The following is a 27,733-nucleotide window of genomic DNA, read 5'->3' on the forward strand; positions in this document are numbered from 1 at the left end:
TCACTCATTTACTGATTCATTCATGCAGCGGAATCCCGGCTTCTCTCCTCTTACTAGTTATGTGGCCTAGGCAAGTAATTTAAGCTCTCTTTGCCTCGGCTTCCTGAACTAGAAACTGGGGAATAAATAAGTTCTGGCTTCAGAGGGTCCTGATGAAGAGTAAGTGAGATCGTCCATGTCAAGGCCGCCGGTGCTACTGAGCACTCTAGCAATGGTGGCTGGCAATTAATTGGACAAAAGTTGGAGCACCAACATGGTTACCAAATTGACACATGTAGACTGAATGAACCAACAGTGATCAGACATCTGAAGGCCTTCTCTCCGGGCTCGCCCCACCCCCGTCGCCCCAGTTGAGCTCACTGGCTGCTGGAGCTTCAGAGCAGCCTGTCAGAGCCACGGAAATCAAGCACATTTGTGTTCTCTGGCCTGTTGTGGGATGAAGGTGCTTTGCCCACATCTCACCACACCGAGCGTGTGCTGACTAGGAGAGAGCTGGTCACCAGCCCAGGGTTACAGAGGAAGTGTCCCCCGTGGCTGTGGACTGTGGCAGCACCACCCCCCGCTCTCCCAGCCCAGTTTCACCTCCACTCAGGACATTCCCCACAGAGCAGCCACAGATCTTTCTGAAGGTGCATGTTCAGTTGCATCCTGTCCCTGATCATCCTGTACAAGCTTCTCCTTGAGTTTCAAGCACAGACTCTCAGTGGCTTCCCGAACCTCCATGTCTTCCCTGCCTGCTCTCCCCTCTCCCTCCAGCTCCGCCCCCAGCCCTGACCCCAGCTTTTGGCTCCTGAAGGAGCACATCCTCTTTCTCTCACAGACCTCCCGCCTCGAGTCCCCTCGCCCAGCGCAGCTTTCTCTTTCTCTTCATTTGGCCGATTCCCACTCCGCCCTGGGAAACAAGCAGGTTGGAGCCCCTGCTTCGCTCTCCCACAGCACCTGGTACCCCAACCATCACTGCAATTGTAACTATCTGTTTAATGTCTGTCTTTCCCAACAGACAGTAAGCTTCCTTGGGCCACCGCTGTGCCTGTCGTGTTCACAACCATACCTTCAGCACCTGACGCAGGGCGGGCTCCTAGAATCTCTCAGCGCACATCTGTTGGCTGAAATAATGAACTAAGAGGCTAAAGAATAAGGTCCCAAGGAGCAAAACCAAGAGTGAATGCCAATGCCCAGAATCAGTGTGCATCCACTGAACCAACACAGGGATGGGGCCAGAGAAAAACAGGCTCATGGGAACCACGCTGGCCCTCAGGTTCCTCCCTGTAAATCGGGGATACTGACAAGCCTGTCTCACAGGGCCATTGTGAGGATCAATTGAGTTAACAGAAAGAGAGCACTTAGAACAAGATGTGACATATGCTGGCTGTGTGTGTGACTGTTCTTTTTATCAGCCTCGTTGGGCATTGTTCCTCGGTACTGGCCCTCATGCCACACAGTGAACATGGAGGGCAGTTGACTGAGGCAAGCGTGTGCAGGAAGGGACATCTGTGGACGGGTGACGTTCAATGGCCCATCCGAGAGGGGCATAGAGCAGGAATGGCTGGGGCCGCCTTTCCCCGAAGTGTCCCGTTCTCTACAACGTGCAGCAGATTAGCGAGTTCTGACCCCGCTCCGAGGACAGCACACAACCCCATGCTGCCTCCTCAGCCCATCTGCAGAGCTGGGCCCGATGAGTATTCCATCTTTATCCCCCGGTCCCCAAGAACAACACATCAAAGAGTATGTTTGCATCCCTACAGCAGATAACAGCACTGCCATGAGCTTCAGGGTCCACATGTGCCACAGATAGAATGAATTAATAATTTCACATATTTATAAAATATAAATTAACCCAAGAAATATATAACTCCAAGTAAAATTCCTGCTTTTTAAAGCTGAGCAGAGAAAGACACTTCATAAACTAAAGCCTAGTAGGTTTTCATTATATGGCATCACCAAATTGGCATTTATCACATGAAACAAATCACTCCTCTCTGATGCAAAGATGTTGACACAACAGAAGCATCAGGCTATTTAGGGTCCGGGGAGGGGTATATCCAGATAGCTGACTTTTTACATTACATTTGATTATTTGGCTTTTTTTAACAATAGAAAATCAGGTAACATGATCAGTGAGAATTCTAGAGGCTCTTGTGCATTTAAACGAGCACAGTAAATTACTTGTAAAACCATGCAGCAGTTACCTTGGTCTTTGTGTGTAACATACCATGTCTGTTTGGAACCCCGTCTGCTTTGATGGTAGACAGCGATTCGCTCTGAAACCTGCCTTCTCTTGCTCTGCTCTGTGTGAAGAGGGGCCTTTAATAGCCCAGCTGGTTTTCCTGGAAGAAGAAAAAAGAAGCAGGGTGAGAAATGTATGTATCAGACTTCTTTCTTTTCTATAATATGTAAGGATAATTTATATTCATATTCAAAGATGTAAAGAGCCACACACCAACTTTATAGAGAAGTGGTAAAAATGTAAAGCAGGATCCTATATCGAATATACTGTAGCAAAGAAAAAAAGCTGTCAGTCTATTCTACAAGAACATAATCTACTAAAAACCAACCTTTTCTCTTCTTGGGCCCCAACCCTGAAACAGAGCAGCATGTATATCTGCAAGAATTCTGTAGGCATGCGGATTATTTATTACTGAGTTTGGGGATTATTTTATTGCTAAATAGGCTTGAGGGAGGCCATGTATTATCTATGAAATATTTCCAAATATTATTAAGGATACATCATTAGAAAAGAGAGCAACTTTTTAACTTAAGGTTCCATTTTCCTCATAAAGAATTTTTTCCATTCAGAACCTGAAATAATGCTACACACACACACACATGCATATAAACATAGAAAATACATATATATTTTTGGCAAGATTTTATAACCACAATAGAAAAAAGAAGAATAAAAAAAGAAGAAATCATCAGCATCACCTGCAGGTAAAGAAATGCGTGAGCTGAGATAGAAGGCCTTTATATGTAAAGCCAAGAATACTTATTTCCATATTGCAAAATGTGTCAAGTTTTGCAGAGATAATAGCATTGACTGGAGAATGTTAATTACAATAAATCTCCCAGAAACCCCCAGAGCTAGCATCTCTCCCTCCAGCTCTGGGTAGTCTGTAAAGCAGATCCAGGAGCTCACCTCTGCCTTCCTCTCCTGTCCTCTGGCCTTTTCTGAATACTCCCAGCTGAACTAGAAAATTTCTGTTTGGCAGCAGTCTGGAAGGAGCATCCAGAAGGACCCAAAGTTACCCCAGCTCTGTAGGGGCCCCCACAGCCACAGCCATGGAACAGCCAGCCAGAGATTCACCCAGAATCAGGCCTGCGCTCCGCCCCAGCGGGGGCCACCCTGCCTCTTGGCAATGCCCCCTGGGCAGATGCTCAAACACTGCAGCCACACACGGAGCCACCTGAGAGAAGGGAGGATAGTCGGCCAGCTCCGCTTCTCCACCTCTGTGTGTACCTGAGCCAGTTCCATCCTTCCCTCTAGCACACCCAGGGAAAACCACGTGGAGGATAAAATAAAACAGCAATGCATAGAGAAAGGAGAGGCCACCATAGTGCGTGGGATCTGTGCTTGACAGAACCCTCATGACTGCAAGATCTTCCCAGACCTGTTCCTTCACAGCATAAAAACCACGTTGCTAAATTCCAAGCTGTGGTGCCGAAGGATCTGTTGGATATAAAGCTTATTTGAGAACAGGGAGGAGGGGAGATGGGTAGTATATAAAAATCACCTTTTATTAGAAATCTCTCTTTTCCTGAGGGCTCTGCTTGCATTGTCTCTGACCATTCCATCCTACAGAGGACAAAACCGAAGCTCAGAGACATGAAGTAACTTGCCAAGATTACACAGCTGGTAGATTACGCCTCTGAGCTGGGTCTGAACCCAAATTTTTAAGACCTCATGCTTTTAACCCCTCAACCAAACCACACTGCTTATCTTTGTAGATTCAGCAAATGTGGACAGTATGAATAAGAACCCATTTCTTGATTTAACAACCAATGGTTTCATCAAAATACGTATGACAATCTTATCAATAGCGTTTGAAGGAGAGACATTATAAAGTCCTAAAGCAACGTTGATGTGTCTTATATTACACACACATACAGTACATTCAGGTTAAATTAATGGAACAGTGCAAATACAAGAAGGCACACGTATGGCAGAAAGGCTGTATCATCTGATCGCACGATCTGATTCTGTGGTCGTAAGGGTTTTCCTGCAGCCGTAAGACAAGCACCTGCACGGTTCACCCCAGAACCTGCAGAGACCGAGCTTGCTGCCTCCCTCCGTGGGCTAATCAAACAGCAACACTGCTAAGTGCAGTGCAGCTTCCTGATTGGATCCTGGAACAGAAAAATGACGTGAACGGAAAAACCTGTGAGACCTGAATAAAGTCGAGGGCCTAGTTAAGAGTAATGTCCCAATGATGGGGCCGGCCCAATGACTGAGTGGTTAGGTCCGTGCTCCGCTTCCACAGCCCAGGGTTTTGCAGGTTTGGATCCTGGGCGCGGACCCAGCACTGCTCGTGGGGCCATACTGGGGTGGTGTCCCACATAGTGAGGCCAGAGGGACCCACAACTAGAGTGTGCAACTCTGTACTGGGGGGCTTTGGGGAGAAGAAGAAGAAGAAGAAGAAAAAAAGATAGGCAACAGATGTTGGCTCAGGTGCCATTCTTTAAAAAAATAAAGTAATGTACCCATGTTACTTTCTCAGTTTGGACAAATGCCCCACAGTTATCTAAAATATTAACATCAGGGCAAACTGGGTGGAGGGAACACAGTGTTCGCTTTGGAACTTTTCTGTGAATCTAAAATTATCTTGGGCCAGCCCCGTGGCCGAGTGGTTAAGTTCACACACTCTGCTTCGGTGGCCCAGGGTTCGGATCCTGGGCGCAGACATGGCACCACTCATTAGGCCATGTTGAGGCAGCATCCCACATGCCACAACTAGAAGGATCCACAGCTAAAAAAATATATATATACAACTATGCACTGGGGGGATTTGGAGAGAAAAGCAGGAAAAAAAAAAGAAGATTGGCAAGAGTCGTTAGCTCAGGTGCCAACCTAAAATAAAATAAAATAAAATAATCTCAAAATGAAAAATTTGGTTTAAAAAGTTAAGTAAAATTTAAATATAAAAATAAGAGAGAGAGAGAGAGAGAGACAACACTATGCCAGAGGCAGGAAGACCAGCTTGCTGGCCTCTTATCCTATCCAAAGGAAAAAAACATGTAGGATAATTTTTAAAATGTTTTTACTGTTTTTTATATGTCACTAACATGATCACACAGATGCAAAATCACTGACTGTGTATATTTAAATAAAGAGAAACTTGAGTCTCAAAGATTGGAAATAGATGTCAGTTAAGCCAAAACCTTGCTTTGTCTGAATCACTCCCCTGGGAGCCCGTGCTCTCGCTAGTACTTCATTAGGAGGCATTCTCTTTACTGGAGTGAGTAACAAGGAAACTGCCACTAGACGCAAAAGAAGACTTGAAATAAATAGCAAAAAATACCGGGTTCTTGGATAACGACTTAACATCCTAAAATTCAGTTCTCCCTGTGTCAATCCGTAAACTTGTTTCCAAAAAGAAGGCTAACTCCTTTTGTGGGGTAACTAGACGAGCTGTTTGCAACATCCATAAGCAAGCAAGAATAGCCATGAAAATTTGGGGAAAAAAGAGTAATAGGAAAGAACAAGCTGTGCCAGATTGTACAGTGCATAATAAAACTACCGTTTTAAAAACAAAGTGGCACTGTGCATGACCAGAAAACTGATCAATAGAATGAAGCAGACTATCCAGAAATAGATCTAAATACATGAAGCAATTTAATATATAACAGTAATTTTTCAAAACAGTAATGAAAAGATGTATTACTCAATAAATGGTGTTGAGGCAAGCAGATGTTGATATGGAAAATATCAGTAAGGTTGGCTTTTTACCTTATACCTTCCACCAAAATAAATTCCAGATGTATCAAATATGAATTCAGAGACAAATAGATAAAAACATGGAAAGATTTTTTGAAATAATCTATTTTTGGAAAAGCTCTTTAAATATAATATGAAATGTTTAAGTCATAAAAGATAGAGACCTGGATATTTGACTACTTAAAAACTTTCTGCATGGGGGTTAGTAAACAAAATAAAATACAAACAACAAACTGGTAAATATGTTTGTGATTCGTATCCCAGAAAAAAAAACACTAACATTATTAATATATAAAGAGCTATAACAAATCAATAAGAAAAAGAATAACAACCCAATAGAAACATAGGCAAGGGATATGAACATACAGTTCACAGAGCAGGAAATACAAAGAGCTCTTTAAACAGGCAAAGATGTTCATCCTTACTTAGAAGTACACATTAACCACTCTGAGGCACTATTTTCACCTTCCAGATTGGCAGAGATACAGAAGTTTGATATCACACTGTGTTATCAAGGATTTGAGGAAACAGACACTGTCATCTATGGCTGGTGGGAGCATACAATGGTATGATCTTTACAGCAAACGAGGCAATACAATTTCAATCAAAACCACCCACGCTCATGCTTTCTGACCTAGCAATTCCAATTCTACTTATTTACCCTCCAGGCATACTCTCACAATTGGAAAACCCCACAACTACCAGAATATTAATTGCCAAATTATTGGTGACAGCAAAAGATTAGAAACTACCTAAATATCCAACAATAGAGGATGGATTAAATAAACCAGGGAAAATCCATATAATGGAATACGATGCTCTAGGTAAAAAGAATGAAGAAATCCCATAGGACTGAGAGTGGAAAGCCTCCAGGACATATTAAGTAAGAAAAGCACACAATGAAACAATGAATGACGTTATCGTTGTTGGGGTGGTGTGTACAGCCGTGCGCTGCATAATGACATTTCGGTCAACGCTGGACCGCATATACCACAGTGATTCCATAAGTTTAGCACCGTACATGCACAGTAGGCTCTACCACCTAGGTTTGTGTAGGTGTGCTCTATGATGTTCGTACAATGACGACATCATTGCCTGATGACAGATTTCTCAGAACGTGTCCCTGTCCTTAAGTGATACGTGACTGTCTTGATAAACGGATATAAAATTTGCATAGGGGAAGGGTTGGTTGGGGGGACAAATGTCAGAAGAGAAGGTGACAGATTTGTGGGTTTTCTCTTTTGGCCTCTCTATTTTCTGATCAACATTAATTCCATTTTATATAAGGAAAATAAACAAAGTTAATTTTATAGGAAACACAGTCAAATGCCCCGTAACGACTCAACGCATTTCTGAGAAGAAAGTGAAAACAAATAAAACCACCTGGTTCTTCAGGCCCCTCGCCTGATCCTCCGCGGGCCCCACCCTCTCCCCAGGAAAACAATGTCGTGTTAAACCCTCAAAGCCTCCCAGCTCAGTTGTTAAGGTAATTGTGTTTACTCTTTTCCAAACAGAGTAATTTGAATCAGAAAAGCAAATGTGCTCAGTCTTCAGGTTCTTTGAAGTTGTCTTCCTCCTTGCTCCCACGTGTGCAGCCGCCCACGGCCGGCTGGCTGCCCAGGGCAGGACACACAGCTTCTGCAAGCATTGCCTTAGCTACTCCACTCTGCTTGTGATGATGATGTGAAACAAAACGTAAAGAAAATCACATTTGAAATAAAACAATAGGCCCTGAAAAACACAAGCCCTGGGGTTTTTTCTGCCCTTTGAACTCTTGTGGAAATTATGAAACTTTGGAGTATTTTAAAATTTCAGAACAATTTTTAGCGTGGCAGAGTCCCAGAGACAAGACTATTTTCCTCCCTGAAAATAACATCTGATGGAGGCAAATGGTATGTCTGAGACATTAAGAGCCAGCGTCCGTCCCTCCTGAGCCTATCACGTGCCTTCCCTCCAGATGACCCTCGGTAAACATCACAAAGCCCTAAATGTGATTTTCGGATTTTAGGTTCCTAAGACTCCGGAGCTGTGGCTGTTGAGTCATGCGGGCTGGATCTGCGCAGGGAAGGGCAGAGCAGTCCACAACGTGTCAGACGAACCATCGAGTCATCCAGATAAAACCTTCTAGTCTAGAGACCCCTTGTGTCCCCTCCACCCCAAACCTCCCAGCTGGTCTCCTCTTCAATCTGTGGGGTCCTGCGTCTCCTCCCTGGAGCTCCTAGTCCTTTTACCATTTCCTCCTTTTTAACACTCCTTTCCCTGCTTTTCCTTGTCACAACAAATTTGAAATTGGAAGGTATTTAAGAAGAAAAAAATAGAAAAAGATTCAAAAGAAATCTGTTGGAATATCCTTTGCTCATTAACACCCTGAGGTTAAGTGTCTCTAAAGGCATTTAAATCCTTGGGGGTTGTTTTTTTTTCATTACTTTATGTACTTGCAATAAAAACATTCCTTTAGACTTTAGAAATTCTAAATAAAACAAGAACAAAAGAGTGTTCCCTTTTTTCAGCTCTCCACCCAAATGCTACCACTGTAAATCAAGGTAAAAAAGTGAACTAACTACTGGCATTTAAACGTTTGCTGTCCCAAATATTTATTCCTTCCTACTCCCCCGAATTTGTTTTATAGAAAACAATGCTCATAAAACAATAAATATTCATTCTTTATCTACTAAAATTTTTAGATCAAAGTGCCGTGTGGCCCAAATCCTGAAGAGCAAAAAGTAACCATATTTGTTCAGCAGAGAGCCTCCAGCTTCAAACTCCCCATAGCTGCCTGACCAAGTCGGGTTTCCATTTCTCTCTCAGTGCTGGCCCTGCAGACACAGTAATATGATTACCACCCCACATTTGCATAATACACTTTGCAGCTAGAGTTCCACTTACCCCTCAAATGTTCTCTGGGCTAGAATGGAACACATTTTGGCATGAGACCTGGACCTGAATCCAGGTGCTGTCACTTAACTAGCAACACACTCCCACAGCTGGATTCAGTTTTGTCATGGGTAGGACCAGAGCACGTGCCTACTTCCCTGGGATGTCGCCATGACCGAATGAAATAATCGATCCACGGTTGCTGCCCATGAGCAGCCCAGCCGCTGTTGCAGCACCTCGCCATGTGGTCTTTCGGTGTTTGCATATTTGCCTCCCAGTACTAGATGGTAAACGCCAGGGAGGAGCTGTGTCTCTACCTCTGTAGCCTCAGAGCAGGTTCCAGGCACATTTTGAAAACTGGCTTAAGCATACTGGTTTTTTATTCCTTCTTCGGGCTCACAAAACTGCTACATTCCCCCCCCACACACACACACCAACACCACGTCCACCAGCAAGAGGGAGCTAGAGCCGCCATTCCCCTGCCACATTCCCACAGCTCCTGCAGCCCCATTCAGGCTGAACATTCATGGGAGCCACGAGAAGCACAGAGAAGAGGCCCCCCTACCCCCAGCTGCGAACCAGGCTAGGCTGGCACGAACCGCCCCACCATTGCCAGCCCCAACTTGCCCAAAGCCTCCCTGGGCCCCATCAGCAGTGCTCTGCCCTGATACTCCCCCCCCCCCCACACACACACACAGGCACACGCATGCACACACGTGCACACGCACACAGCTCCCAGGCTCAGGGTGCCAGGCAGCCTGTGGCTTTCTATCCAGACCTGTAAGACTCCCACGGCATTCACGTTTCTGCTGGTCCCCTTCCCTCGGCCCATACGGATGTGTTTCCCTGAGGCCGAGTCCCCACCCCAGAGCCTTTGTCTTATTGTTGACAAAGCGGTTCAGTGACAAAGTTGTTCCTGGGGACATGCTCTTGTGTAATGAACTTGGCAAACAACTTTAAAATGACTACCAACATCCACCCCAGGGCAGATACATTCTGCCCAGCCCTGCAAACTGCTCTGTGGTCCTCGAAGTGCCCTCGGGCATCCCCTTCAGAGAGTACACTGAGGTAGGACTGGGTTTCATTCATAGACCTGGTGATGGACTACTGTCTACTAAATTATTCAGTGACATGTTTATTGATGGGCCATCTTTGTGCTCCTTGCTAAGACTGAGACACTATGCCTTCAGTGCCCTTCATTAGAGGTGACACAGGGCACAATTTCCAGATCCCAGCTCTGCCACAAACCATGTGGGTGACTGTTAGCCTGGCCCTGAGCCTCAGTGTTCCTTCTGCAAGATGGAGATGTTCTGCTTTACAAATTGCTTCCAGGATTAGAAGGGACATACGTGACACATGGCGTGCAGCAGTGGCGAGGTCCAGTAAATGACTGGTCTTGTCTTGTGTTTTGAATGCTTGCTCAGAGGCAGTCATGCTCAAGGGGCTGATGGACATAGGAGGCAGGGAAAACGTGTAAACACATCACGCGGGCACCAGGGTAGACATCTCCGTGGGGTGACCTTCCAGGGGGCTGAAAAAAGGGAGTGTGGTCATGCCTTCTGGGGTGGGGATTCCTTTACAGACGAGGGGACACAATGCAGTGAAGGAAGTTTAAGTGCAGGACGAGTGGTGAAGACTGGAATGGCAGTGCCGATGGAAGGAACGGCGTGAGTTCTGACTCCCTGGAGCCCACGGGATAAACCTGGGCCGCGCGGCCTCAGACCGCGGTGTGGGAGAAATGCAGCCTGAGGGAGGTGCGGCTGCAGAGCACAGGGAATTTTTAGCCTCCCGGCTTGTAAGCAACAGGGGCTGTTCATCGAATGTGTTTTCCTCTTGAAAATCTTTATCTCTATTCATTTTAATTGGAAAAATAATAGCACATGCTCATTGTTAAAGAAAAATCAAGCAGTACAAAAGGACACAGCATTAAAAAGCAAATGATCCTGCCCCATTCCCCAGCGGTAACAGTTTAGTGTTTATCCTTCTGGACTTTTCTCTGAAGAGTGTTTTAAGCAAGAAAGTGTCATGATCAGATCTTGTATGAAAAAGCCACTTTGAGTATAAGGTGGCGTGGGGTGATGGAGGTGGGAGGCGTGCCAAGTGGCTGAGGCAGTGCTTTCGGAGGCAATGAGAGCCTGCAGGAGGCAGTGCTGGGGGTGCGGGGCACCTGGGTCCTCATCAGGGGCAAGGGTGACAGAGAGGGAGGAGTCAAAGATGACACCTTTATTTTGGCTCAAGTTAATGAGATTGGAAATACAGAAGAAACACAGGTTTGTGGGGGGAAGTTATGAGTATAATTTTGGACCTGGTGGGTCTCATGCGGCTGTGGGACAGCCAGGAAAGGATGTGCTGGGTCCCCGGCTGAGGAGAGGAATCCGCCTTAAAGGAGTAGACGTCATGTGATGGTGAGATCACTCAGGGAGAGCCAGAGGAAGGCCTACATTTAAGAGAACAGCAGAGAAAGGGGATCTTTACAAGGAGCCAGAGAAGGAGCAGACCCAGGAGGGGAGAGAGGAGAGCAGTGTCACCATCAGCCCGGCAGGATCCCACGTCAGACGCCGTGGAGGGAACAAGTAATTTGACTCAGGCAAAAACCAGCTTTGTTCTTCATGGTCATCAGGGAGCTTTACCAGAATGGGTTCAGCACATCATTTATGTACATTATTACAAAGGAACGGGAAGGAAATAGAACACAATGTCAATAGGAATTATTTCTGGGCATTGAGATTATGGGTGATTGCTATTTCCTTCTGTTCCTAGAAGAGAGACGAGGGGTAAGGGAGGAAGAAGAAGGTGCAATATTCCAAAAGGAAACATTTAAAAATTATACGGGGCCAGCCCTGGTGGCCTAGTGGTTAAGCTGCTATGCTCTGCTTCAGGGGCCTAGGTTCGGTTCCTGGGTGCAGACCTACACTACTTCTCACTGGCCATGCTGTGGTGGCAGCTCACATACAAAAAGAGGAAGATTGGCAACAGATGTTAGCTCAGGGCAAATCGTCCTCAGGAAAAAAAAAAAAATTATATGGATGAAGCAAATTTATTCAACATGTTCAAGCATTTAGTATAAGGGAAGATACCAATTTTATGGAGTATGGCACAGAATAATATTGCTATTACATATTACTGCTTGTTATTTGGTAAAGGCGCCACGTGGAGCATGGTGGGAAACTCTCTGGCTCCCCGAAAGACCCCACAAAGACAACTCAGGAACCCACTGTAGGGTATTCCCCAAACTTTAGCTACTGAAGTCCACGATTTTCATCAAATCTCTTCACCATCAGTCCTATTATTTAGTAAACATTGTATTTAAAGCAACCACTTTTTAAACTTAAATAGATGCATATAATTGTTGTTACAATAATAATGAAAAGTAAGTATAATGAAACAAAATAGCTATTAGTAATTCTAGCAAGATGCTCTCAGCAACCCAAGGCTTGCAGCCTGCGGCCTGAACTGGCTCTCTGGTAGAAAGGACAACCCACAGGCACCAGAGGTGGTTAAAGCCTTACTGGTACTTAGTTGTAGTTTGGATTTCTCCAGAAGTGAACCCTGTGACAAGAGTTCAGTTGCAAGCAGCTTACTTCAAAAGGTGAAGGAAACATTGGAACACAAATAAGAGAGCTGGGAAGTGAGGTAAGAAAAAGGGAAGGAAGCCAGTAAATGATGTGTCACCAAGCTAGCAACCACTCTGGGGCAACTGGAGCTGAATGCCACTGGGAAAGGCCTGGAGCCTGCACAGAACACACCTCAGAATCAGCCACACAAAGGGCGAGAGAGCTGGGGTATTGTCACACCAACAGCCGGTGGAAGCTAATTCTGGGCACATTAACTCCCCAGCGTTGCAAGGTGCCTTGTGGGCAGCAAGAGCAGGCCCCAGAGGCAAGAGAGGACCCCAGGCAGAGAACAGAGGTGCTGCCTGGAAGTCTGGCAGGAGCACAGTGACTTGATAAAGAGAAGAGGTATGCATAGGGCCCAACGGGGGCTGCGAGACACTCAACCAGGATGGAAAGAAGAGACAAGGAAATCGCTCTCACTATTTGAGGCAAAGGAATTTATGCTGTGCCTGGTAATCACGTGAAATCATCTCCCATACCACCAAGCTGAGGTTCCCCCACCCCAGGACCCTTCAGACACTGGAGGCCTGAAGCAGCCCAGGAGGGAGACCGCCCAACTCCACAACCGTCCTGAGGGGCCTGGCCGGACCTCAGCCACGGAAAAACAGGCCTTTTAAAATACTGTTAAATTTAAATCTACTTTTCTCCCTACCAATTAGAAAAAGCCTCATCATATCTGCCTGGCAATACAGTCGTCAAAAGTATTCTCCATGGAAGCAAGCCACTAGGAGGAAAACCTATATGGACCACACAGACGAATGAGAGTGCGATTGGTCATTTTAAAAAGGAATCTTTACCCTTATAAAAGGACCATCAAATCCCTTCAAGTAATAGCTTCCCTGATTCACTTAAAATATGGTTTATTTACAAATATCAAGCTACACTCACCTGTAGCCCACGACTATGACAAGGACGTAATTTTATACGTCTCCTGTGCTACCAAACTGGGTGTGTGTATTTTCGTAGATACTCTTTCATTCAACAAACATTTACTGGAGTTTTTTTATACACCAGGAGCTGTTCTAGGCACCTGGAAGAGAGAGTCATGAGGGAAACACAAAAATCCCTCCCCTCCAGGGCACTCCGTTCCAGTGGGGCAGACCGTCAGTAGATAGGTGAATAATACACACAGACGTCAGCTGGCAGTAAGTGCTACAGAAAAGCAGGAAAAGAGGTGAGAGAGTGCTGGTAGCCAGGAGAGGTTGTAATTTTACATAGGGTGATCGGAGAGGACCTTATGACAGGGACATAGGAAAGACCCAAAGGAGGTAAGGGAGGAAGCCATGTGAAGAGCTGGAGAAAGATTACCACAGAGAGAGGAATAGCCTGTGCCAAGGTCCCGGGGCAAGAACACACCTGAGATGCGAGAAACAAGAAGGACACTAGTGCGGCTGCTACAGAGCAAGCGGGGGAGGGCAGAAGGTGCGGCCAGAAAAGTCGGGGGGGGCGCAGAGGTCACATAGGGTCTTGTAGACCAACATGAAATGGTGACTCCTGGAGAGCTCTGAGCAGAGGAGAGGCCTGAACGACTTGGGTTTAAGAGGATCTCTCTGGCAGCCTTGCAGACAACAGGCAGGTGAGACAAGGGCAGAAACGAGGAGGCCGGTGAGGAGGCTACTGCCAAAACCCAGAGGAAAGACGACGGCAGCTTGAACCAGGCTGTGCATAGCTGGTTCTGGTTATGCTTTGCAGGTGAAGGATTTGTAGATAGATTAGATGTGGGGAGCGGGAGAAAGAGAAGAGTGAAGGATGGCTCTAAGGCAGAACTGACCTGCCATTTCCAGAGACAGAGACGGTGGAGGAGCAGATTCAGGGGAAGATCAGAAGCTGGATTTTGGACATGCTAAGTTTCAGACACCTATTAGACATCAAGTGGAGAGGTCTGGTGGTAGCTGGAGATGCAAGTCTCTGAGTCAGGGGCTAGGTCTGGCCAAAGACAGAACTTGGAGTTGTAGGCATCTACTATGTATTTACAGGCATGAGAATGGATGAGGTCATCAAGGGAATGAACAGATAGAAGAGAAGGGGCTGAGAGGCTGAGCCAGAGGGCCCCTCCACCAACCAGAGGTCAGGGAAGATGGGGAACAAGCAAAGGAGACCGAGTGGTGGCCCTGGAGGCCAGGAAAGAGCCAGAAGCTGACGGCATCCTGGAAGCAAGTGAAGAGAGCGTTTGAAGAAAGAGTAATCAACTGTGTCCACTGCTGAGGATGGGTCAGACAAGATGTCTGAGTGTTGCCCATCAGATGTAGCAGTTTGGAGAACTGGGGCCAAAAGCACATGGGGAGTGTGTTCAAGAGAGAATGGGTGAAGAGGAATTACTTCATGTGCCACCCGCTTTGTGCCGGTAATTTTAACACTGTTTGGGAGCTAAAGAAATGTTTGGTTTTTTTCCCTGACAAAATAAAGATAAGTGAATATTAGCTCTGCTGGATTCAATTGATTAACTGATTAATTCAGGTTAAAAACACGCTTTTCCATCAACAGTAAGGTGTTTTACCTAAGATATTTAAAGACTGGTTTAATTTTCTGCTTTATTTTTTACGTGAACAAAATATTGGCTACATACTACAACACGTGTAGTACGTATGATAGACGTTCTGCATATGTGTCTCTCTAGGAAGTGACTTGTCGGACATCAGTCCCTTGGTTCTCCTTCTCTCTGTTCCCTTCTGGTGAGGCACCAATGATCTGGGAGACAGGAAAAAGGAGACAGTGGCAAGAAAAAGAGAAGCAAGCAATACCTCTGAATTATCTCCAACCTGATGACGGAGTTAGTCCCACTTAAATCCAGTATCGACATAGCGGATGAACACAGAGTGACATTCATCAGTGTTCTCAGTGAGACTGGCCGCATAATTACAGACTCATGCACAATGTAAATTGAGTTACCAAAATAAGAAGAAAAGAGAACTCGCCTCCTCTTTCCTTTCCAATAAGTCTTGTGTCATGTTGATCTGCACACAGTGCTGATTTTCGCTATATAAATTGGTCGCAATGTCTGCAGTACCGTTTTTATTTGACTACAAATTCCTCTTTCATCTCACTAAGACTAGAAGAAACTATGAAGAAATGGGATATCATATCCTCTGAGCAAGTAGAAGTGAGGGGAGATTTAGTCAACCGCTCACAGTCCTAGGCTAGAAATATAATTACTGTTGGTTTTTTTTTTTCTTTTCTTTCTTTTTCTTCTCCTTTTCCCCCCTGTTCAATAAAAGAGACAGTACAGCTGAAACAGAGGCACCTCCGTGAAATGTTTCTTCCCCAGTGCTGGGAACCCTAAGATAACAGTCCTTATTCAAACGTGAGAGGCAGAAAATGTCATTTACTTGAAGCATTATGTGAAACAGAATAGGGTTTTTTTTTTTAATCAACCGTAGTAAGTGAAATGCTGACAGTAACTAATGTACAATGTCCATTTGATTTTCAACCTTTTTTTCACTTTTAGCAATCAAAAAATAAATAGATGTGATGACAATGATTTTCATTTAAAGATCATTTTTTCTGTTGCTATTGTTAGAATGACGAATATAATTAACTATAGAGCATTAACTCTTGCACAGAAAATGAGCAAATACATACCCTGATTTACAAGCAAAGAGGAGAGACAAAAGAAAATACTTACTTATTAAGTAAACTTCCTCTCCTGCTTCTTTTTCTCAAATTATAAGAATTTTTATTATTGCTCTCTGTCCAACTGGCCTTCTCATAGAAATGACTCTTTTTATTATCTTAATTTTCAGCTCATTTATTACTTCTTACCGCCATAGCCACTACCAAAAAGGTGACTTCTTACCCAGGTGCAAAGGTGTTTCTTACTCAGGTGACTCTTTCTGGCGAGTTGCCACTTTTGGCACCAAATCGTCCTTCCTATCAGTTCTTATTTCCCTTCATTTCCAGGGGTCAAACTATGAAATTCTCATAGCTCACCAGTGGAGACAGTTTATCAAAGGATTTCACACCCCACATGCAGCAGGGGCCATGAAGAAAGGGGTAGATGAAAGGCAGCAAGGAGCCAGACAGCAGCTCAGGAGCATCCTGCAACCTGGAGGCAACCCTGAGTGTTGTTTGTATGTCACTGTTTTTATTTCCCTCACACCACGCAATGCCTTTTTGGACTACAGGGATAGTAAACCAAGAAGTCCTGACACTCAGCTGAGAGATCATCCGACCCGAAGCATACTGCAGTCCATTCCATGCTCCTCTTTTGGACACTTCTGACCTGTTTACTGACCAGATGGTTCTGGCCTGAGCCTTGGAACACATATTTAAGTTGATTAAACTTTCCCCTTCCTGAAAGTCCAGGTTTATCTTCACGTTAGAGAGAGAGAGAGCGAAAAGATGAGAACATGAACTATTTCACAATAAGGGGAAAAAACATCAGACTACACCCTGTCTGTATTTTTTAACACTTCCCATAAGAAAAATCCAGGAAATGCTCTTTTTTTATTTTTCTTACAATGAGTACAATTTTGTGCCACAGCCAGAAGACCCTCCTGTTGGCTGGGTTCAACTGCACGTATGCAGTAGACTGGACCAGACAGGGGCCAGGGGAATGCTACACTCAGGAGGCACGCACTGGAGGCACACACAAATCCACGGCATTTCTCACTTGTGTTCCACACCCAGTGAAGATCCTCACATCTCCCGGTCTCTGGATGCAGGTGCCTTTGGAAATCACCCCATCACTTCCCTCTCAACCTACCCTGGGCCCCCTGCCATCTCCTGCCCCCACTTGTGGCCAATTGGAACTGAGGGCTATAAGTAATGACACCAATTTCAAAAACTTAATATGAAAAAAAGGATGTAAAATCTTTCATTAATAAGCTTGTATAATGATTACATGTTGAAATGGTAATATTTTGCATGTTTGGATTAAATAAAATATATTACTAAAATAAGGGCCAACCTCGTGGCGCAGCAGTTAGGTTCGCATGTTCCACTTTGGTGGCCTGGGGTTCCCCGGTTCAGATCCCGGTATCGGACATACACACGGGTTATCAAGCCATGCTGTGGTAGGTGTCCCACATATAAAATAGAGAAAGATGGGCACAGATGTTAGCTCAGGGCCAGTCTTCCTCAGTAAATCGAAAAGGATTGGAGGTAGATGTTAGCTCAGAACTAATCTTCCTCAAAAAATAAAAACAAAATAATATATATATTATTAAAATTAATGTAACCTGTCTCTAGCTTTTAATTTAAAATCACCTATGTCACTTGCATTATATTTCTATTGGCAGTGCTGGTCTACACAATTATAGTTACTATCTACTCAGTGTTTATACTCTGCGCCAGGCAATTTTATATCAATTATATGTAATCTCCCATAAGGAATATCATTACAGATCATTCCAGATGAGGCAACTGAGGGTTCAAAGCCCATATTAATCATTCTTCCACACATATCGAGTATATTTTTTGTGCACCAAGCGCTGTTGGAGGCGTCAGCAGTGGGGATGGGACACAGTCCTTGCTCCCATGGAACTTGCGTTCTAAAGGGAGAGAAAGGGAATGAAGAGCTAAGCACTACAGAGATGTCAGGCGGTGGCAGTGAAGACAGAAGACACCTGCAGAAGAACGTAGAGTGCCCAGAACTGGGGTGAGGTGGGGGCCTACTTTTTCGATAACAAAGTCTGGGAAGGAGTTGTCATCTGGGCAGAAACATGAAGAGAAGGAGTGAGTCCTGCGAATATCAACCTGGCCAGGAGCTTCTGGGCAGAGGCAAAAACAGGTAAAGGGACGGAGGTGTGCGTGTGTGTGCACTTTACACACCGGAGGAACAGCAGGAGAGCCGGTGGTGCTGGAGAGCAGTGATCAGGAGTAGAAGGAGAGCAAGCTAGAAGCCAGCTCACATAGGACTGGGAAGCCCCCACGACTAGGGAACGCTCAAGGATGGCTCTGCAGCTCAATGACGCATGGACGTGGTCGGGCACGTGTGGAAGCCAGCAAGAGTGGAAGCTGGAGACGGGTTACGAGGCTGCCACATAGTGCAGGAGAGATCTTACTAGATCTGTCTGACTCAGCTGCTGGAGATTTGCTGTTCTGGCAATATAAAGTAAAATAATCTAAAAATTATCTGGAGAATTTGGACAGCAAAGGTCAAATATCTGGATAATTCAAGCCTCAAAATATATTTGGGAGTGTGTAGAGGTATCTGAACTGGCAGTCGAAAATCACTGTCTAGCTTCATAGGATACTAATGTACCTCTGTCCCTTGCTTTCTGCCCATTTAACCTGAGGGAAGTGGACTTGACATCCGTAATTGGCAGAGTGGGATTGCAGGACCTTTACGTCAAATTCAGATCAGGCAAATTTGCTTTATTTTTGCCAAAGAAAAGTGTTTGGTTGAGCCAGATGACAATTGCGTAGCCTAAACTATTTGCATTGACTCTGTCTACTTTCTGAACTATTGCCATAACTGCTAATTCTGCATTTAAGTTTAAGCATAGCTGCACAGGCAGACAGGGCGGAGGAAAGAACTAGAAGCTGTGTCTTGGATAAACATATGTATTAGTCTGGATGACTCCACTCAGTGAGTCTGTTTTTAAGGACAGAAGTCCCTTAAAAAAAGAAAGCATCCTCAAGGTCAGACGTTGTGTAGGCCAAGTCCATTTACCTCTGGGAGGTAAATGGGGGTTTAGAGTAGGTGTCCAACTCCAAAGGAAAACAAATACAGATCAGGCACAAGCACCCCAAAGTCACGGCAGGATGATGAGGAGGAGGAGCCTCAATCCTGACCCCCCAGCTTGGTTTATTTACTTGGATGGAACTCGCTCTGTGCTTTGCTGTGCCTGTGTGGATGTGTTTTCTGGGCACTGGCTGCAGTTCCTGTCAGTCAGGCACTTTCCTGGAGCACCGAAATGCACAGATTACACACATCAAAGGCAGGCTGCAACCACTGGAGCTGAATTTACACAAATCTGTGCTGCAAGTAACTGGATAAACAATGGGACTAATGACCTTGTTCTGCATTAATCTCCATATGGCTCTGTTGGTACTGCTCCTGCCTTCAGGCAAGAAGGTTGTGGCTTTGGCTTCTAGCCTCAAACCAGGGATTAGGCGCTGGCCCAAAGCTGACAGAGCCCAGGGCCCCGCTCCTGCGGCCCAGGAAGCCTGAGAACGCTGCAGACAGCAGTCCACCTCCAGAGGGGCACTGACCACGATTCAAGAAACACTCTATTACCATATCCACCGGGGAAACAGATTGACGAAAGTAAGAAAATCTTTGCGCCACGCCTCCTGCTTCAGAGAGCTTATTTTGTTCGACAGAGGGCCCAAGTTTTCCCTTAGTATTTTCAGGGCCTCCCCATTGCCCCCCCAAAACAAGACAGAACCCTCAGCGCCTTGGTCCATGTTCCTCTTTCTGCCAAGAATAAACTTCAAAACGGCTGCATCTGTAAAGAGCAAAAGGGAGGACTGACATGGACCAGTGAACCTGATCGACACCCACGTCTCGTCGGGGACATTTGGGAAAGATACGTTACAAATAGAAGGTGTCTAAGTGGCCCCCCACCCCCATCGCTATAGAGTCCCTTCCACACTCTTCGCAAACTGAGCGGGGCAGCCTCCGGCCACGGTAAAGGAGACCGGAAGTCTGGAAACCAGCCCCTCGCCTCAGCTTTCATCACTCTGTACGCAGGTCACACTGGAAAGCTGATCCTGGGAGGTGGAGCCCAGGAAACGACTCCATCGATGGGGTTACCTCAGGTTAGAAGGGCTCACACGGGAAGCACTCACCAAACGCCCCCAGCGCCAGCGTGTGGTGCTCCGTCACTCCACGCCCAGCCCCAGCCAGCATCGCTACTGCTTTGTGAACTGTAGATGCCGTGGTCCGAGATACGTGATCACAATTCTATTCTGAAACATAAATTCTGGTGGCATCTACCCAGTCCCGGGAAACATCACTTATACCCCTTTCTAGTCACTCGCCCTGTGTTCTTACTGCTGCTGTTTCAAGTATTGAATCCACATACACGATCCCCCTTTCACAGGCCATCACACTGCGAAGGCTGTCCTCAGAGTTACTGAGAGCTGTGTCAAATGCCTCACAAAAAAATACCCTATCAGGGTGGCCCTGTAGCCTAGAGGTTAAGTTTGGTGCACTCCACTTCAGTGGCCTGGTTGGGTTCCCTGGTGCGCACCTACACTTGCGGGCAGCCATGCTGAGGCAGCGACCCATGTACAAAATAGAGGAAGACTGGCACACATGTTAGCTCACGGCAAATCTTCCTCAGCAAAAAACAAACAAAAACGTTTTTGTTTTTGTTTAGTCACCCATTTATCAATTCATTAAGAGACCATCATAAGCACGAGGCAGTGCAAAGGCACATTCCCTCTCTTCCTGGAATGTTCCTTCTCTCATGACACTCACTCTGGGAGTAAAAAACCTAAGGTGATCCTGGCTTTGTAACACAACTGTTGCAGATGTGGGGATGGTCCCGGCAGGGCACGTCTGAGTGTGAGTCCACACCCATGTGCTCCTGTAGCCAAGGTTCCTAGGGCATTAGAAGGCTTTTGCTTTGCAACTTACAGGTCTCCTTAAGAATCACCTTTGCTTCATAGACTAATAATTCCTTTGTACACACTTCCACAAACATCATCTCACTGAATTCTCACAACAACCTTGTCCAGTAGGCTATTATTACACTTATTTTGCAGAAAGGAAACTGAGTTTGGGGAAGGGCAAACGGCTTGCCTGAGGTCAGCACACCACAGCAGGGAGCGGCAGAGCCCACCTCCAACCGAGACTGCTGACTCTTTGCCTGATGCTACTCCAAAGCTGTCTCTTTATTCTGGCTGCTTCTAAACAACAGAATATTGCTCCAGAAGCGTCTTCAAGAAGAGGCTTTACGGTTTTTTAACCATAAAAACAGAAACTTTCTGGCTAGTCGCCTGTAGAAAAAGATTTCCGAAGTCCATCAGTAAGAAGAATTCAAATGGTAGAGACCAGTTGTGATGGTGAGTGCTTTGATAAAAATATTAACACTGGTTTTCCAGAATCTAACTTCTCTGGAAGAAAACCATGCGGTGCCCTGTCGGGCGTGTAGAAAGAGAAGCCCTATGCGCAACGAACACGTGCACACGTGTTGTCGTGTCAACGTTCTCTTCCCAAATGTGGCCGCAGAAGAAAGTGTGAAGCATTCTGAAATAAGACGATATTTATGGTAGAAGAAATCCGGCATCACATAATGGTAATTATGAACATGATAGTTTCCCTAATAAAATGACTGCAAAACAAAATCTGGAGAAACTAAGTGCTTCCCTATGTCCTCTTTATTTTATTCCATGTGATCAAGAATGGTTGCGGGAAAGAAAGGGAGGGAGAGAGTAAAAGGGAGCAGAGGGAGAAAGACAGAGTCATAGCTAGCCGACCTCTGCTGAGGGTTGGTTTTGCTTTAGAAACTGGAATGTGTCCAGGCTTGATTTTTATTTTCAATTCACATTTCAGATCCAGCTCCCCAAACTCTTTGATCTTTCTCCCTGTCTCCTTACCCGGAAGAGAACCCTTGGCCTTCTCAGCTGGGAGCTGGGAGCACACGTGGAAAGACTGGCGCGGATCCATATTCTTGCCAAATTTAGTCACACAAAGGGGCCTGCAAGGGAAAAAAGAGAGGATGAAAGCGGCAGCCGCCGGGACTTCAAAGGCCGCGCCGCCGCGCCGGGCCCTGCGCAGGCGCCGCCCTCCGCGGACACCAGGCGCGGCGCGCGCGGGCGGCCTCTGCGCGTCCCCGGGGCGCGCGGAGGGGACCGCGCGGAGGGAGGGCAGTTCCGTGCACCAAGTGCGGGCGCCGGAGAAAAGTTTTCAGAAAGGAGGGAAAAGAATTTCGCGTCCAGCCCAGTAGGCGAGCCGTCGTGCGGGCCGCAAAGGGGTGCCAGCCCGCACGTCCATCCACCCTGTTCTGGGCGTCCCCCTTCCGGCAGCAGAGCCGGCTCCTGGCGGGGGCCCGGGGGCCGGTCGCCGAGCCGAGGCGCGAGGGCGCGCGGCGGGGCCCTGGCTGGCGCATCCCGCGCCCTGAGCCCGCCCGCTTGCCGTCTTCCTGTTCGCGGTCGCCCCCGCTCGCTCCTGTCCCTCGGGGCGGCTCGGGATGGAGCCTGCGCCTCCGGTGGGCGGGGGCGGGGGGTGCTGGCCGAGCCCGCAGACGGCCTCGTGCACGTGGCCCTCCCTCGCGGCCGTGGGAGGACCCGGCCCCGGCCCGGGCGGACCAGCGGGACGCGGACCCGGGCTCGGCCCGGACGCAGGAGCAGCCGGCGAGGCTCGGGGGGCGGGCCCCGCGGAAGCCCGGCGTCCGCAGGCGGCCGGATTTGGGAACGGCATTTTCACGGTCCCACGAGTTCTGTTACCCGGCGGGTGGGGGTTGAGTTTGTTTGTCTTAGGAGGAGGCAAGAAGGGGCGGAAGAGCCCCTGGGACACAAACTGCCGTTTCCCTCGCCCCCTCTCCCTGTCCGCGAGGTCGGTTAAACCGAAGGCGCCCGCAGCTTTCGTCGCCCGGAGAAGCCGGGGTGGGAGTGGGAGAGGGGATGCTGGCGCTCCGGCGCTGGAATCACATTATTCGTTTTCTAGTCCTGCACCCTCGCTTCTCTCCCCGCGAGCATCCTCTTCCGTGGGCCCGCCACCGCCTTCCTCTGGGATCCCACCAAAGTTGTCGCTGGGAGAGAGTCCAGGCCACACAAAGGCGAAGACCCGGAGCCGGCGGGGGTTCGGGCAGAGGGGGCGGGGCGGGCTCTCAAGGGCACCGCGCTTTTCTCTGCTCCCTGTAATTAAGGACTCACTGGAGTGTCTGTAGCTGACTCGACTTGGCAGCCAGATCGCCGGGGGTGGGGTCTCTGGGGTGGGTGGGGGTCACCCTCTTGGGTCCCCAGCCTGCGCCCGCGGGGGCTGGGCCCGGCTTACCCTGGGGGTGCGAGGCCGGTCTCCGCTCCCCCCCCCCTCCGTTCCGGGGCAGAAGGAAGTGTTGATATAAAACAAGTCACTGTTCGCTCCCAAACTCAACCCCAACCAACCAAAGCCACCAAGAGGGGAAAAACCAACAGCAATCCTGCCAGCCCCTAGCAATTGTTTCACGGTCGGAATTAAATCACATCAAAACGCCCCCTGAAACCCACATCCTGAAGGAGTGAACCTGCACCAGCCAACCTCCAGTCGTTCGCTCGAGTTCACACGAACAACCTGCCCCTCCACCCGAGGGAAGGGGGCGGCGGCGGCCGTGTTCCTCCCGCGCCGCACCCACCACATCCCGGACGGTGCGCCCCGAGAGGCGCCCGCAGATGTTCGGAGCAGCCCCCACACGAATCAGAAGAGACCTCCCGGCGGCAGAAATGCCTTTGCTGGAACTTCCCGAACCTGTGGGGAGAGAGGGACGTCTTCCTCCCGCGTCCCGCTGCTCTTTCCCCCAGGAGAGACGACTTCGCGTGGAAATGCCAACCTCCCTCCCCACAGCTCAAAACCAACTCGGGTGCGTGTTTTCTGGTAGAGCCCCCTCTAAGTGCAGCCCATCAGAAGATTTGCAGCAGTGCTAAGCACAAGCAGCCGACACCCCACACGCCACGCAGAGGGAAAACAGCCACGCACACAGAGCCAGGTGCTCGGGGATTTCGTTAGAAACAATATTTCCAAAAGAGAAGGTTGCCGCAAAAACCCAAACGCAGCCACCTACCCTCGGCCCTTCTAATAAACAGTTCCCACTAGTTATTGTTCCAAAATTTCCCGTCTTCTCGAGCTCCTAATCTCCAGGACACCCGGAGCTGAGCTCCAAAGGACTCAGGGAGTCCTGATAATTAACATGAAGGAGAAAATGGGATTCGAATTAGTTGCAACACTTAAACAGGGGGGATGTAGGAGTCGTCGTTTAATCTCTCTTTGGCTTCCAGAAAATACCCTCCGGCCATTCTGTATGCCCCCCCTCCCCCTCCTCGACAGTTTGATGGAAAGGAACGTCCACCCCGTCTGCTTTGGTGAAACTGCATTTTCCAGTTCTTTTCCTATCGGTCCGGTTGGTGCATTTGAGGGAGGACTGACTTTGTTTTCCCATATTTCTTTTAGAACAGAGGGTCTAAATGTCTGACATGGCTACGTGTTCACATCTCTAGGACGTTACGCTCACACTGGTGCATGGCTTCAAGGGAAGTTGCATATGGCCACTAACCAAAAACTCAAATTGGATTTCTTTCCGACCTTTTTAGCATTGCCTTACAGACACATTGTAGCAGAATACTCTTTTTTGTTTTTCTTAAGGCATAGCATTGTCAGCTACTTTAAGCAGATTTAATGTTTTACTCTTCCTGGCTCCCTCACCAGCCCCTTATTTCACCCCGATCCTCCAGATGGAGTATCCCTGTGACTACTGTCCATGCTCCATGTGACCAACTGAACCCTTTCAATGATAGTCTTAAAAACTGCTTCCTAGTTAAATTCCCATCTCTAGGAAGTAGTTATCTGTAGGCGAAGTTTTAAGTGCTCATTTAGAGCACTGTTAAGGTCTTTACTTATACAGTGTCCAGCAGCAGGCAATTTCCCCCTTAGGAAAAGAAGAGGGATCTTTGCATGACTATTCCTACATAATAGAGCTAAAGTCTGATTCTCTAGTGTTTTTCCTTATTTTCAATTTAAGAGAGATGGAGACATTTCTTCCTGCCCCTTGTTTACTGTTCTGAGGTTTTACAGATGGCTACTGTATTGGGTATAATAATTTTGCCTGGATTTTTAACTGAGGGGGTTTGAGAGCCAAGGAACAAACTGTAATGTGTTTTCAAACTTCAGCTTCGCTTATACTGTAACTTTCACAAAGCATCTCCTTAAAAGTCCTGTCCTTGTACAAAATGCATCAAAGAGACGGAGGAGGCTGGGGAATTTTTGAGGTTGGATTCGGATTTGCATTTGCATCTTCAAGGGTCCCTTTTAGCGGCAGTCCCAGCGCCAGAGATTGCTCTGTCCTCCCTCCCTCTACTGGCTCTGCTCTCCTGGGCCCTTCTGCCTTCTCTTCTCCCTCCTTGGGTTGTTTTTTCATTCTCTACGAGGTGCCCACTGGCGTGCATCTCCGAAAATCCACGAGACCCAGCCTAACTCTCTCTCTGCATCTCATGGTGAGGATGTAATGAAAGAGATCTTGCTTAAAAAGCGATAATTAGGATCCAGTCTTCAGTTTTTTTCTTCCTCCTCCTATTTCTCTCGGTAAGCCTGGAGATTTTATTTTTGCTAGCATGTGCTCCCTTGTCCTTTGACATTATATTTGGGAAAGCCACAACTGTCTTCCTTGTACTTCTTGCTTCCATTCTTTCTAATTAGTTGAGCAATGTCTGTTATATTTTCCCCTTTTCCTTCTCTCTGTCCCGGATTCCCGCCTCATTCCCTCTGTCAGAGCATCTATCAATGTGGTGTCGATCACAGCTGCGGCGGCTTCTCTTTCATCTTCTTCCCCCGCCAGAGCGAGGGAGGGAGAGGGGGAGGCGGAAAGGAGTGGGGGGAGAAGCTGGCAGAGGAAGGTGGAGGGGGGACAAGAGAAGAGAGACTTAGAAGATGAAGTTAAACCATTCCGGCAGAGTTTCTTGTCAGTTTCACGCGGGCAAAGCGTGCCTCTCCGTGGGTTACAAGAAGCGCCGGGTCCTTCCTTCCGTCGCCAAGTTGCCTGATCCTTCCCTCCAGGCGCGCGCACACACACACAAACACACACACATACACACCCCAAAACTAGGACTCGTCCTACAGGCTCCGGGAAAAGAAAAAAAAGTCCTCAATCACCACCTCCTTCTCGCCATCCCCCTCCTCCCCCCCCCCCACCCCAGCGGGCAGCCAAGGAGAGCTGGAGGCGGGGGAGGGGAGGGGAGGAGAAGCGACGACGCAAGTGGGTAGCTTTTCAGCGCCGGCGAGGCGCGGGAGGAGGAGAAGCGGTGGGGAGGCGCAGCAGCTCACCTGCGGGGCAGGGCGCGGAGGAGGGATCCGGGTTGCGCGTTCTCGGGCCAAGGAGCCCGGACGCGCCCGGAGCCCCGCACGCCGCCAAGCTCAGGGCGTCCCCCTCGCCTGGGCCGGGCGAACCCGAGGGGTGCAGCTCTTTGCTTTGACAGAGCGGCCCGGCGGAGGCGTGGAGAGCGGCAAGCGAGAGAGCCAGGCTGAGAAACTCGAGCCGGGAACAAAGAGGAGTCGGGCTGTGTGTGTGTGTGTGTATGTGTGTGTGTGTGTGAGTGTGTCGGCTCCAGCTCCCAGCAGAAGCATTTGGGTCCGAGGCCCCTGCTGTGACTCCCCGAGACCCCGCCGTGCCCTCCACTGCCGACTCCCAGCGCTCGCCGGCACAAACTTTATTCTTGGCAAACTTCTCTTTCTCTTCTGCTCCTCCGCCCCCACCTTCTCCTCCTCCTCCTCCTCCAGCAGATTAAATGCGCCTGGAGAGGGAAAACCGAAGCGAAAGGGAAGGAAATAAGAAGCTCTAAAACGGACATCTCCAACCCGGGTGGCTCTTTATTTTGTTTTACTCTCCAGGAAGTGGACATTTCGTTATCTTCTGATTCTCCTTGCACCTTCTCCGCTGGGGCAAACGGAGCCTTTTTGCCCAGCTCCCTTCTTTTCTCGGAAAACAGACTCCCAAAGGCGAAGCTAGGGTGGCGCGGTTTGCCTAGAGACGCGCCGACGGACCCTCCTCGCTCGGCACTTTGGAGTCGCGCCTCCTCCAGAACCGGCGTCCTCCGCGCGCGGACCGGGAGACGCTGGGGGCGTGGGGTGGCCGCCGGGCAGCCTAGCCTAGCGCGCGCCCCCCGCGCCGCGCCGCGCAGACGCCCCCGGAGGCGGCGGCCCTCGCAGCCCCGTGCCCTTCGGCCTCGGGGGCGGGCGCCGGCGTCGGGCTCGGCGGAGCGGGAAGGCGCGGGCCGCCGCAGCTGCTCCGGCCGCCGGCCCCGCTTCCGCCCGCGCTCCTCCCTCGCGCATCCTTGCAATTCTCCTTTTCCTCCCCCCCTTTCGCTGACCCCCTCTCTTTCCTGCTGTCGCCTCGGGTGCTCCCCCAGCGGAGCGGAGATTACAGAGTGGTCGCGATGCCCCAACTCTCCGGGGCCGGCGGCGGCGGGGGGGACCCGGAACTCTGCGCCACGGACGAGATGATCCCCTTCAAGGACGAGGGCGATCCCCAGAAGGAGAAGATCTTCGCCGAGATCAGTCACCCCGAAGAGGAAGGCGACTTAGCCGACATCAAGTCCTCCTTGGTTAACGAGTCCGAAATCATCCCGGCCAGCAACGGACACGAGGTGAGCGGGCCGCCGCCCCGGCTCCGAGAGGCGTGGCGGGTCCGGGAGAGCGGGGGGAAGGAGGGAAGGCGCCGCAGCCCGGCCGACGGCC

The 27,733-nt window shown here is 48.5% G+C and overlaps 1 protein-coding gene and 2 long non-coding RNA genes across 10 annotated transcripts in view; 1 reads left to right on the plus strand and 2 right to left on the minus strand.

The window, feature by feature from the left end:
- Positions 1-9,653, minus strand: part of LOC139082085 (uncharacterized) — a 90,054-nt gene extending 80,401 nt beyond the window's left edge. For all 3 annotated transcript variants that reach the window (XR_011537806.1, XR_011537805.1, XR_011537807.1), the window contains exons 1-2: positions 9,585-9,653; positions 2,213-2,327 (exon numbers count right to left, since the gene is read on the minus strand). This is a non-coding gene — a long non-coding RNA (uncharacterized lncRNA). The remainder of the gene's footprint in view (positions 1-2,212; positions 2,328-9,584) is intronic.
- A 5,289-nt stretch (positions 9,654-14,942) lies between these two features.
- LOC139082086 (uncharacterized) lies at positions 14,943-23,433 on the minus strand. Its single transcript, XR_011537808.1, has 3 exons — positions 23,309-23,433; positions 20,155-22,010; positions 14,943-19,811 (listed from the first exon to the last, which is right to left on the minus strand). It is a non-coding gene; the product is annotated as an uncharacterized lncRNA (long non-coding RNA).
- LEF1 (lymphoid enhancer binding factor 1) overlaps positions 22,607-27,733 on the plus strand; it is a 119,186-nt gene continuing 114,059 nt past the window's right edge. For 4 of the 6 annotated variants that reach the window (XM_070611760.1, XM_070611758.1, XM_070611763.1 and 1 more), the window contains exon 1: positions 22,607-27,642. In XM_070611760.1, the coding sequence (XP_070467861.1) occupies positions 27,433-27,642 (210 nt within the window). In that variant the 5' untranslated portion in view covers positions 22,607-27,432. The remainder of the gene's footprint in view (positions 27,643-27,733) is intronic. The other 2 variants (XM_070611761.1, XM_070611759.1) reach the window with 1 other exon arrangement.

Source organism: Equus przewalskii, chromosome 2, assembly GCF_037783145.1.
Source record: "Equus przewalskii isolate Varuska chromosome 2, EquPr2, whole genome shotgun sequence".
In the NCBI taxonomy this organism is placed as follows: domain Eukaryota; kingdom Metazoa; phylum Chordata; class Mammalia; order Perissodactyla; family Equidae; genus Equus; species Equus przewalskii.